Source organism: Vombatus ursinus, unplaced genomic scaffold (assembly GCF_900497805.2).
Source record: "Vombatus ursinus unplaced genomic scaffold, bare-nosed wombat genome assembly UNPS02010193.1, whole genome shotgun sequence".
Taxonomy (NCBI): domain Eukaryota; kingdom Metazoa; phylum Chordata; class Mammalia; order Diprotodontia; family Vombatidae; genus Vombatus; species Vombatus ursinus.
Genome location: NW_020949971.1, coordinates 6,249,079 through 6,259,969, shown reverse-complemented (window position 1 = coordinate 6,259,969; position 10,891 = coordinate 6,249,079). Strand labels below are relative to the sequence as shown.

The window sequence follows — 10,891 nt, the reverse complement described above, 5'->3', positions numbered from 1 at the left end:
CACACACACACACACACACACACACACACACACACACACACACACACACCTGGTCCTTTCCCACCACTTGCAAGGGCAGGGCCGCGAGTCAAAGTCACGGCATCATCGATGTGCAATTTCTGATTGATTCTCTGCCTCGCCTGATGACCATATCCATCTTCTTTGGTACTCTCTGGTTTATGAGTAGAGGGCCTTTCAAAACCTTTGAAAGAGAAACACTGAAGTTTTAAAAGACGGAATCTGTCTCTGTTAACTGAAAAATAATCGTTTTCTGGGCATTGTTAACATTAGCGTCTGTTTCTAAAACACTCCCCCTCCTCCCCTTCCTAGTGTGACCCCTTCTGAAGCAGACATGCAGAGCCCCGCCCCCCCCCCCCAGTGACCTCAGCAGCAGTAATCCCGGGCAGGGAACTGGCTGACACGTTGTTCTTCGTACCCCAATGAGTCTACCAAACACCTACTAGACTCTGGTCCTCGAATCTTAACCCTGAGGGTGAAGCCACTGAAAAAATTACCCGCGTCTTCATCAGCAGCGGTTTTGTAATAGGACCAGTGGACGACGTGCCTGAGAGCGTCTTCGGTGGACACGGCTGAACCGTCCGGGTTTGCATAGAACAGAAGCAGTGGCTGAAAATGACATCTCATGCACTTGGACACCACATCTTTCCATTTAGTCCCAACCTAAAAAGGTTTCAAGGTAAATGATCTACAGGACAGTCATTAGATGAGCTGAGTGTTAATGATCCTTAAAAACAAAGGGATGACAGAGGTGCCTGACACGCCCACCTCCCCAGATGGGTAGTCTGCGGCCCTGACGGGGCCCCTTCTCCAGGGTCGAATCCCTGCTAAGGCCTTGAAACAAAGCTGTGCATCACATCCCACACATGGGGCTTCGGGAGCTGTCAGCATCAAAACGTGTCACAGGCACAAAAAGGAAAAGGCTTTCCTTTAAGTCACAGGGAATTTAGTGGCCTAGTTCTCCATTATCAGCTGGATTATTTGTTTAGGAAAATAAATGAAGCCATTAGGAAATTATAGGACTTTTAAATTTTAGAACTGCCAATAAACGTGTTAGTTCCATTTTTTTCATTAATCTTTCATTTACCCAGTTTGTTGGGTAGGAACAGTACAAAAACAGCTTCAGAGAGCAACTCATACTCAAAACAGTCCATGATCTTCTGCTAATTATGTTCCGAATTCTTCCACAACAACCTGAGTCTGCTGCTCGCCCCTCCCTTTCCACTCTGGCACAGCAGGAACCCTACGGTCCTGAAGTCTATGCCAAGGGTACCACATTGTGGCACAGCTGACCTAGTTTGGTTAGAAACCAGGCCTCACGGACCGCACGGCTGCTGCTGGCCCACGAACATCCCAGTGCAGCTCAGAGAACTCCACATCACCAGACACCTGGCCGGGGGGAGGCTTTTTTCTCCAGTTAACTTTCTAAGACGTGAAGAGCTTCAAATCCAAGTTGCCATAAACAAAGAGAATAATCACACTGATAAAATCTTGGATCAGCTGAAAAAGTCATTCTACCAAACGATGAGCCCGTTCCTGTGGGTGGGCCAGCAGCAACGTACACAAGGACAGGGGGAGCACACCTTTCACCACCTAAGACTGCCACCTGTGCACCGTCACCATGAGCTGCCGGGCATCAGAAGACGGACTTGTGAGATGGTCCTTAATTACGTCCCTAGACCCATCTTCAGCAGCTACTTCCACGAACCCTGCTCACTTCTCCAGACGCTGTACACAACAACAACACCCTGTGTCCAGGCCCCTGCCTCCCCGAGGCCTGGCACACGTTGCTACGATAAAGTGTGGCAGACCACTGTTTTGTATCCTCACAGGGATTGCATGTTTTCCAATTTATTTTTAAAATATTTAAACTTCACACAAAGGAAAATGCTTCTATATCTACAATTCTCCCATAATAGTCTAACAATTTTCACGACCTTTTGACAACTAGAGTCGACTACCTGAGTCAAAATAGTTGAAAGGTATAGACGATTCAATCAGCTGGCACAAAAGCACGCCTCACCTCTTTCACGTTGGCATCATCAAAAAACACCCATTTGGAACTCTTGGTATGAAAAGCGAAGGCACAGTAATGTCGGCTGGTATAGCAGATCATGCCAACAAGATGAAGCTCACTAGTCTTGGCATTTTCATCAGTTACCCTATAAAACAACTGTACAAACGGATTACTCATTAGTAATTGCGGTTTGACAAAAAAAACGAGTAACACAGACTTCCTGTATCCCTCCCTTGACTCAGCCGCCACGACAGAGCTTTCTGCCTTCTCCTGGCACCATCCAAATCTCCACAAGTCTTCCTATCACCAATCTACAGTATACTGTTACTGCTCAAACAGTGGAGACATTATCACCACTGACTACATTAACCTCAACAGCAATTCTACTAAAACGAGTACCCTCGGGCAGCACTGGCAGAGTGGGGAGAGTGCTGTACTTGGAGTCAGAAGACCTGGGTTCAAATCCCCTCTCTGAGACTTACAAGGCCCATGATACGAGGAAGTTTCTTCCCTTTTCGAGGCCTCGGTTTCCTGATCTATAAAATGAGGAAGGTTGACTCTAGCACCTCTAAAGCCCCTTTCAGCTCTGATTCTATCGATGCTATGCTACCCAAATTTCTAGTGAAGTAATGAACAAATTTTGAAAAGACACAACGAAAATGTTACCCAAACACCAGACTTTCTAAAAATGTAGACTCTCTCTCTAGTCCCCATATGTTTTTCCGCTCATGTTATCTGTTAAGACTGGGGTCACTGTGGTGAGACCAGACTAGTTAATGAAACATTCATTTATTCAGAAATATGTACGGCCTGCCCATGTCTGTGAGGCACTCGGTAAAAACTGTATGTATTAGAAACCATTTAGTGGATTGTAAGTTCCTTGAGGGCAGGAGCCATTTTGTTTTGTCTTTGTATTCTCAGCATCACCCAGCACAGTGCCTCACGTGGAGTAAGCACTTAATATGTTTAATGGAATTTTAAAATTTTGGGTCCAATTTTCCAAATTCTATCTCAAAACAAGATGCCCTAACAAGCGTCATACCTACACATGTGAAGAATAAGTGAAAACTTCCATTAGGTATTTGTGAATTTTGGCTAGTCTACCGATTCAAAAATGTTTCAGTGGAAAATATTAAGACAATAACTTTTTAAGAGACTGGTGTGCCATAATCTTAGCAGAAGTCCTGGGACAAGGGAAACTGGCAAGGGAAAGTCCATTAGGTGCTATTCATAACTCATCCCTAACATCTCTAGTACTTGACAACAAGATTACGTCATCATGGTCAGTGTGATTTAATTATCTTTTATTCTTCTCACCCAGGGGCAGCCAAAGACAGTGGGAAGAGCAAAGGCTCAGGAGTCAGAGGATCGAGCATCAGGCCCTGCCTCTGTCACTTACTGTCTGAATGATCTTCACCTCCACAAGCCTCGGTTTCCCCTTCTATAAAATGAAAGGGGGCTGACCTAGCTGGCCTCGGAGGTCCCTTCCAGCTTTAAGGCATGACCCTCTATGTTAGGGAAGCAGTGGTAGGGAAGAAAAGCGCCCAGGCTCAGGAGGCAGAGGAGCTGGGGCTAAACACCTCAACGCTGTCACCTGCCTCCTTCAGGACTTTAGCAAGTGACTTCCCTCCTGAGCCTTAATTCCCTCATCTGTAAAATCAAGGGGGATTACACTCAATGGTCTCTATGGTCTGTCCTGCACTGTGCAGTTCGTGATCTTACAGGATTTCATTGAGGACCGCTTTCCCATCTACACTGACTGGAGCAGGAAGGGATCTCAAAGACCGTCCAATCCAACCCTTCATTTGATTCCATTTACTTATAAAGAAACTGAGCCCAGAGAGAAGTAAACTGAGCACGGTCACAAACGTGGTAGGTAAATGAGCCAGAGATCAAGTTCCGGTTACTTGACTCCCAATCCAGCTTTTTCACTAGACCAGGGCTTCTTACCACTTTTTTCACTCACACCCCTTCACTGCTTCTTAATCTACTGCACTAGACTAGACCACACAATATCTCCCAGTATCAGAATTACATCCAAAAGTCTCCTTAAAGACAAAAGAAGTTAGATCGAGGAAACAAAATCAAATGTATCAAATATAAAAAGCCCTTTAAAATAACTGAGTAGCTCACAATTACAAGGGGCTTCCCTGAAAACACCCCGAGGTACCAAGTGAAAGTCACCTTATCTCCATGCTTCGGGGGACCGTGAGAGGTGAGGCAGTGTGCCCAGGGCCACAAGCTCAGGTCGCACCACAGCGACTGTGAAATGCAAGTCTGCTGTCCACACCCACTCTACTGTTCTCCACCATGATGCCTCTGACTTTGGGGCGGTGGGGGGGAACCAAACATTAATAGAAAGATATTAATGGAAATACCCCAGGAAGATACAGGTGAGTTGCTAGATTGCGAACAACTTCCTCAGTCAGATCAGAATGCTCAGAATCCCAAACTAAGCCAATTGTGACGATCTCAGGGCAATTCATTAGAACACGGCGGATTTTTATTTTTTGGCCACAGTTACTCTAGAGGGAAGAAAAAAAGGGCAAAGTTATAAAATAAAAGCAAACATAAGAGTTTCACACATATTTTACATGTTAAGTTTAATTATAAAAAATTAGGTTCATCCTGGAAATATTTTAGTTAGAAAATTTACTTTTTATTCCAGGCTAATGAACAGGCAAAATTTTGGAGTGATAACGAACTTTATTTTCTAATAAAGTATTTCTCATCACTTGCAAGTTAATCAAGGATAGATTAATCTCTTAAAAAGTAGCAAAATTTCAGGCTGGCAAACAGGCTCCCTACCACAAGAAGACACCACGAAAGTCTTCAATAGAGAATGTGGAGATCGATTACATACATTCTAAAAGATTGGAAGCTTCTTCAGATAAATGAGAAGCTTCAGGAACCAGAAGTGCAGGTCCACTTTCTCAACCGATACTTACAGGACATTTCCTAAAGTCATCCATGGTGTTTGCAGCTTGCAGCAATTCTGCAAACATTTCAGGCTTCAGGCGTTCGTTTCTTTCAATCATTTTTTCCACTTCATTACTACAAATAAAAAGAAATATTTCCAATTCTGAACTACAGACTTTAAAAAGTCGAAATAATGTAATCAGAAATAAAAATGCTTTGGCTGCAAAAATTAGACTCCTTTATTTTGTAAGAAGAGAAGTTTGCCTGAAAATTTTGCTCTCAAGTTGATTTCTATAAATTAAAATTATATTTCCTATTGATTTTCATTATAAAATGTGTAAAATGCATAAAAAATTATGACATAAAAATAGTGATCTGAAGAACACAGAAAACTTCTTAAGATTTTAAAACCACATTGTGTATGTGGTTTTCCTGATCCTTCCATTCTTCATCAGTTCATACACGTCATCCAATACTTCTCTGAATTTGTTGATTCTTATCATGCAATAATACTCCATCACATTCACATTCCAATTATTTAGTTATTTTCCCAACTGATGGACAGCTACTTTTTTCAGTTCTCTGCTACCACAAAAAGCACTGCTGTGAATATTCGGGTGAATATTCTGTCCCTGACTCCTTTTGGGAATATGAAAACCTGGCAGTGGCAGCCATGGGTCAAAGCAGACATCACAATCACTCTTTTAGCCCAATCTCAAACTGCCTTCCAAAACGGCTCCACCAAACCTTGAATTAGTGTGCCTGTCTTTCCACAATGACTCCAACACTGGCTGTTTCTATCTTTTCTTCTTCCTTGATAGTACAGACAAAGGGATTAGCTAGGTCAGGTAAACAAAGTCCAGTTGAGCTTTGTTTTAAATACATTAAATGATGATTTATACTTTTTTTTGTTCTTCCCCTCAGGAGCTAAGGGATGATATAATGGAAAAAGCGGACACTTTTTTCCCTAAGGAGTGCTCCCTGGGGCAGCACTGTAGGTTAAATATTTCTGTCCTGATCTTCGTGGCACCTCATCTTGGTTCCCATTACAAAGATGCAGATGAAAATCAATCCACATTGCTTTATATCTCCAATACGTTCTGCACTCTATCCACTCTCCAGCACACTGATTCATATCTACGTGGCCATGGAGGATCTCTAGTAGGGATCACTCCTGTTAGGCACAAAATCAAATTTATATCGATCATCCCACACAAGCAGCCACCAAGGGGACAGCAGATCACCTCTTAAAATTTCACCTTGCTGTGAAACTGACAGTCCCACTAACCTAAAGGAATAGGGATTATTGGTTTTAAGTTTCCCAAGAAGGCTAAAGCATCTTTATGTGTTTGTTTTTTTCATTTCACGTCTTCCTCCCAAAAAGTACAATTACAACTAATTTTAATTTTGTTCCTTTTACTTCCTCTCATTTTAAGCAATATTATCTTCAAGGGAAGCAATGTGATACAGAAAGCTGTCCGTGGCTTCAGGAAGCCCTGGGTTCACGTGCCCCCTCACTCTGACATATACTGGCCAGTGGCCCTGGACAAGTGTCTTCTCCTCTTGGGCCCCAGCTGCTGAGAAGGTGCCACCCTTCACTGGTCGTGCTGAGAGCCCTTACCCAGACCTCCCTCTACTGATGACAGCACTGACCCAGCCCCTCCACAAGAATAAGATAATAAACATCAATACCAAGCCAACTGTCCCCAGTGAGGCCGTAACAGGACACTGATGTCTCTGTCAAAAACTGGAGAGAGGGAAAGAGAGACGGTGCACGGCTTCTTACCAAAGGGCTGTTGTAGAAATGTAACGGACAAACTCTGTAAAGGGCAGGGGATCTGAGGACGCTCCGCAGGTCCGGCACACACACTGCAGACAAAAAGTCAGGCGGCTTTTTAGTCTGCAGAAGTCTGAAGGAGGAAACGTTACAACGCCAAATACCCAAAGGCAGCCCTACCTGCTCATAGAGAGTCATGGCAAATTTCCGATGAGGAATGCAGGATTTCGAGGTGCACATGTCTGAATCACTGTTTGGCACAATATGAAAATGAATCTTTTCAAGGATATTTTCCTAATTTGGTCAGAAGCCAAAAAAAAAACAAGAGAGAAAATCTAATCAAACCAGTGACTGAGCTGAAGAGAATTCAGTTTTTCTTTGTAAAATAAAACTCTTATAAGTCAAGAATTTACTAAAGAGTAATGTAATGAAATGTCATCCATAGCCTCGAATGAAACACATACTTCACAAAACTCACTTGCAAATTCTGCCCAGTCATTTACTTTTTTGTAATCTGCAAATGATAACTGAATGAAAAAGCATTTATGAAGCACTGCTTATGTGCCAGGCACTGTGCCACATTCTGGGACCACAGATCCAAGCAAGCAAGGCAGTCCGGGTCCCCAGGGTTATATTCTAAGGGAAGGAGGAGAACATGTAAGGGAGAACTAGACAGTGTGGGTGGAGGAGAGGGATATAAAAGGGGCAGTACATAAATGAAAATGAGGACTCCAACTAGGTGAAGTAAAAGTGGAACAGCCTTTAAAAAACAGCCAAAAGACAGTATTGGCAATCTGCTTACATGGGCCATGAGTGACAGGTACCTGATCTCCAGACTGGAAATAAAAATGTGCCTTCCTATTTCTACAACATCCAAATACTGAAAAAAAAAACTAGCTGATCAAATCGAAGGCACACCTTACAGGCCGGTGGAAATCAGAGTCAAGTCTCAGAGTAATATTTGCATTAATACTTCAATATGAGTGCTCACACTTTGAGTAATTCTGCTATGTGAAAATTAAGAATTATAGCAGATAAATGGGGGGAGGCAATTTCCCCCACAAAGAGATCCTTTGATTTACAATACCATGTTTTTAAAGATAGGAGGCTTATTTTCTTATTTTCTACTCCAATACTTTCCCAGTGCATTTCAATCATTCTATTTGAAAAACAACAACAACTTTTCAGGAATACATCTGTTACTTATCAGTGAAGCATTCCTTAGATGGATAACCTGGACAGCAGTGCACATTTTTATTTGGTGTTTAGGTTCAGAATGTCAATCCAAGTAAAATGTGTTCTGGGCCCATTAAGGTAGAGAGCAGATCTAGGGGCTGGGCTTGTTCACTTCTTGGGGAGGGATGGATGGACTCTGGATAGGTGAAAAGGGAGCAGGGCATGTGAGGAAGCAGGAAATAAGATCGACAAAAGCACAAAGGTAGCAATACCAAAAGTACTGCACTGTTTACTAACCGGAGACTGGCGGGAGCAGGGAGGTTTATGTCAGGAAAATTACACTGGGGTTGAGTCATGAAAGGCCTTAGATGCCCGGCTAAATTTAGACCTTACTCTGTAGGCAATGGGGAGCTACTGCTTTTGAGTAGGTCAGTGACAATGAAATGATTATTTTAGGAAGAATAATCTGATATCAGTACTCAAGAAGGAGAAACTAAGGGGCAAAGAGACTGGTTAAAAAACTTCTGTAAAAATCCAGGGATGGGGGGCTGACTTAAAAACAGGTGCACAAGTGGAAAGGAAGAGACGGAATAAGGAGACAAGAAGGAAGAACCAATAAGATGCAGTAGCAGACGCCACGAAAAGGATGAAAAATTTTGAGGCTCAGTCACATTTTTTAAAAAATCTGGTCCTTTACCAAGGCAGAGTTGACTAGGGTGGTGTCATTATTCCTGCAGGCCACATACGGACTTAGAAAACCACAAGTTAACATTATCTACCCCGTACTGTACATTTTTTTTATTTTGGTAAACATTTCCCAATTACATTTTAATCTAGTTAGGCCTCACTGGGGATCCAGGACTTTGGCACTCTCTATCCACTGTTTCTTAAGTCACTAATATATTTAACAAGCAAAATTTAAACGCTTACTTGAAGAAAGTCTTTGAAAAGAATGTTTATTTTAAAAAAATCTCATTAAACATGTTTTCCGTGTTAAAGAAAATGGTTCCATTTACACAGTACAGACACCGATGGCTCGATGCGCTGTCAGGGCGACTGCACAAGGCACTTCTGAACCCAGACCGGGCCTCAAAGATCCTATTCTGTCTAAGCCCTCAGCTTCTAAGAAGTGATTCTGCACACACATTTCACTGAGTCCAGGACACCACCAAACCACCGGCCAGGTCTGCTATTCTTCCATTAGTCTAGCGGGGTTAGAAATCTCTTTTTTGTAGCTGCCTCAAAAACTGTGGGAAAGCGACCACTTTAGAGTCTGTCTGCATGTACACGCGTGAGTGCGCGAGCACACACACGCACACACGCACAGATGCACACGCTCCCCTACGCCTATGCCAGGAATCCTTGAAGAATACTCACAAAGCACTCGGCAGCGTCGTCCATAAAGCCAAGCTGAAACCGCTGCTCATCTCTGAAGCTCTCTGCCAGGGCGTGCCTGATATTGTCGGAGGGAAGCGCTTTCTCTCGACTGTGCTGAAACTGTGCAAATATCGTCTGGCCCCCAGGAAAAAGAATGGAAGATGTCTTTAATAATCCTCTCTTCATTTCAAATGTGGCCCAGGAGCCAATGAAATCTAAAACTTGTCCGGAAAGCCATCCCAAATTGGAAACTCATTTTGAAACTCTTTATGAACAACACTGCACAATACTATAACTTAAAACGGTTTACATTAACGAAGTTCGAAGACGTTTTTCTGTATAGCCATCTGGGTAAGAAGACGGAATTCACTATGGGGGAAAACAACAACACAAAACCAGCACATACAAACAAATGAATACAGACCAGTTTGCTAAAGCCAAATTAAAAAAAAAAAACAAACTTTCAAGAAATACCTAAGTCTTTTTTTAAAAAAAATTCTCTAAAATCTATTACTTCACAAATGAATTAGAGTAATAACTTATGTACAATTCTTATTTTGGGAAAAAATATTAACACAATAAAGTTGAAATTTCTGGCACAATAACATAGGAACTGAAACTTCAAAGCTGTGTTTTTCAAAGTTGGCATTAACTTCTATAACAGTTTACAGACAAAGTGTGCTCCCAGACTGTGGCCTGAAGCTACAGATGCTCATGGGAAATCATAGGCAATGAGGGGAGAGGACGTAGAGGCAGGGGAACTTCTCTTGAAGCAAAAGGAGTGAAAAAACACGCCCAAGACCTGGGCTTCTGAGGCTGACTTTGTACAGGTGCAAACCTCCTAATTAGAGATGCCAGGAGCTAAGTTGTGATGGCAGCGCTGCAAACTGAAAGACTACAGATGAATGAAATCTTAATGTTCAGAAATTTCTGTGGTCAAGAAAATAAGCTGACTGGATGAGATGCTTTAAAAACAAGTGTGCTAAGTCCTACCCTGACCCATGTTCAATCCTTCAGTTTTAGATGCATGCCCATTAGCAGAGGACTCATGACAACTTTTAGGGTTGTGGAGAAATTCTGATGGAAGATTACAAAGTTTCCAACATCTATTAGACATAAACCACAGAAAATCATTTCCAAGTTTCATGTCAGAAAGGGAACCCAACACTATCCAGGGTCAGGGCTCAGCTGAGCCTCATTCCTAGACACACTCCCCATTTCTACTTTTCTGAGATCACAGCTCCGTGCCCTTCTCGTCTCCCTCAATTCCGTGCCTCTGCCCCTCAAAATCTACATCCCCCCTCCCACTCTTGTCAGAGGACCGTAGGCTATCCCTCATCTCCTCCTGGACCTTCATCTTGGAACTCCATCATTCATACAATCTCTCCTACATCCCCAATCAATTCTCCTCTCTCTCTCTCTCTCTGTCTCTCTCCTCCACCTCTCTCTCTGTCTCTCCTGTCTCTCTTTCTCCCTCCTCTCTCTCCTCTCTCTCTCCCTCTCTCTCTCTGTCTCTCTCCTCCACCTCTCTCTCTTTCTCCTCCACCTCTCTGTCTCTCCTGTCTCTCTTTCTCTCTCCTCTCTCTTTCTCCCTCCTCTCTCTCTCT

At 42.9% G+C, this 10,891-nt stretch overlaps 1 protein-coding gene across 6 annotated transcripts in view; it reads right to left on the bottom strand.

The window, feature by feature from the left end:
• USP53 (ubiquitin specific peptidase 53) overlaps positions 1 to 10,891 on the bottom strand; it is a 68,379-nt gene that overhangs the window by 24,152 nt on the left and 33,336 nt on the right. For all 6 annotated transcript variants that reach the window (XM_027853685.1, XM_027853687.1, XM_027853690.1 and 3 more), the window contains 8 exons: positions 9,285 to 9,419; positions 6,912 to 7,025; positions 6,741 to 6,823; positions 4,984 to 5,089; positions 4,414 to 4,560; positions 2,042 to 2,191; positions 516 to 681; positions 50 to 202 (listed from right to left, as the gene is read on the bottom strand). In XM_027853685.1, coding sequence (XP_027709486.1) covers positions 50 to 202; positions 516 to 681; positions 2,042 to 2,191; positions 4,414 to 4,560; positions 4,984 to 5,089; positions 6,741 to 6,823; positions 6,912 to 7,025; positions 9,285 to 9,419 — 1,054 coding nt within the window. The remainder of the gene's footprint in view (positions 1 to 49; positions 203 to 515; positions 682 to 2,041; positions 2,192 to 4,413; positions 4,561 to 4,983; positions 5,090 to 6,740; positions 6,824 to 6,911; positions 7,026 to 9,284; positions 9,420 to 10,891) is intronic.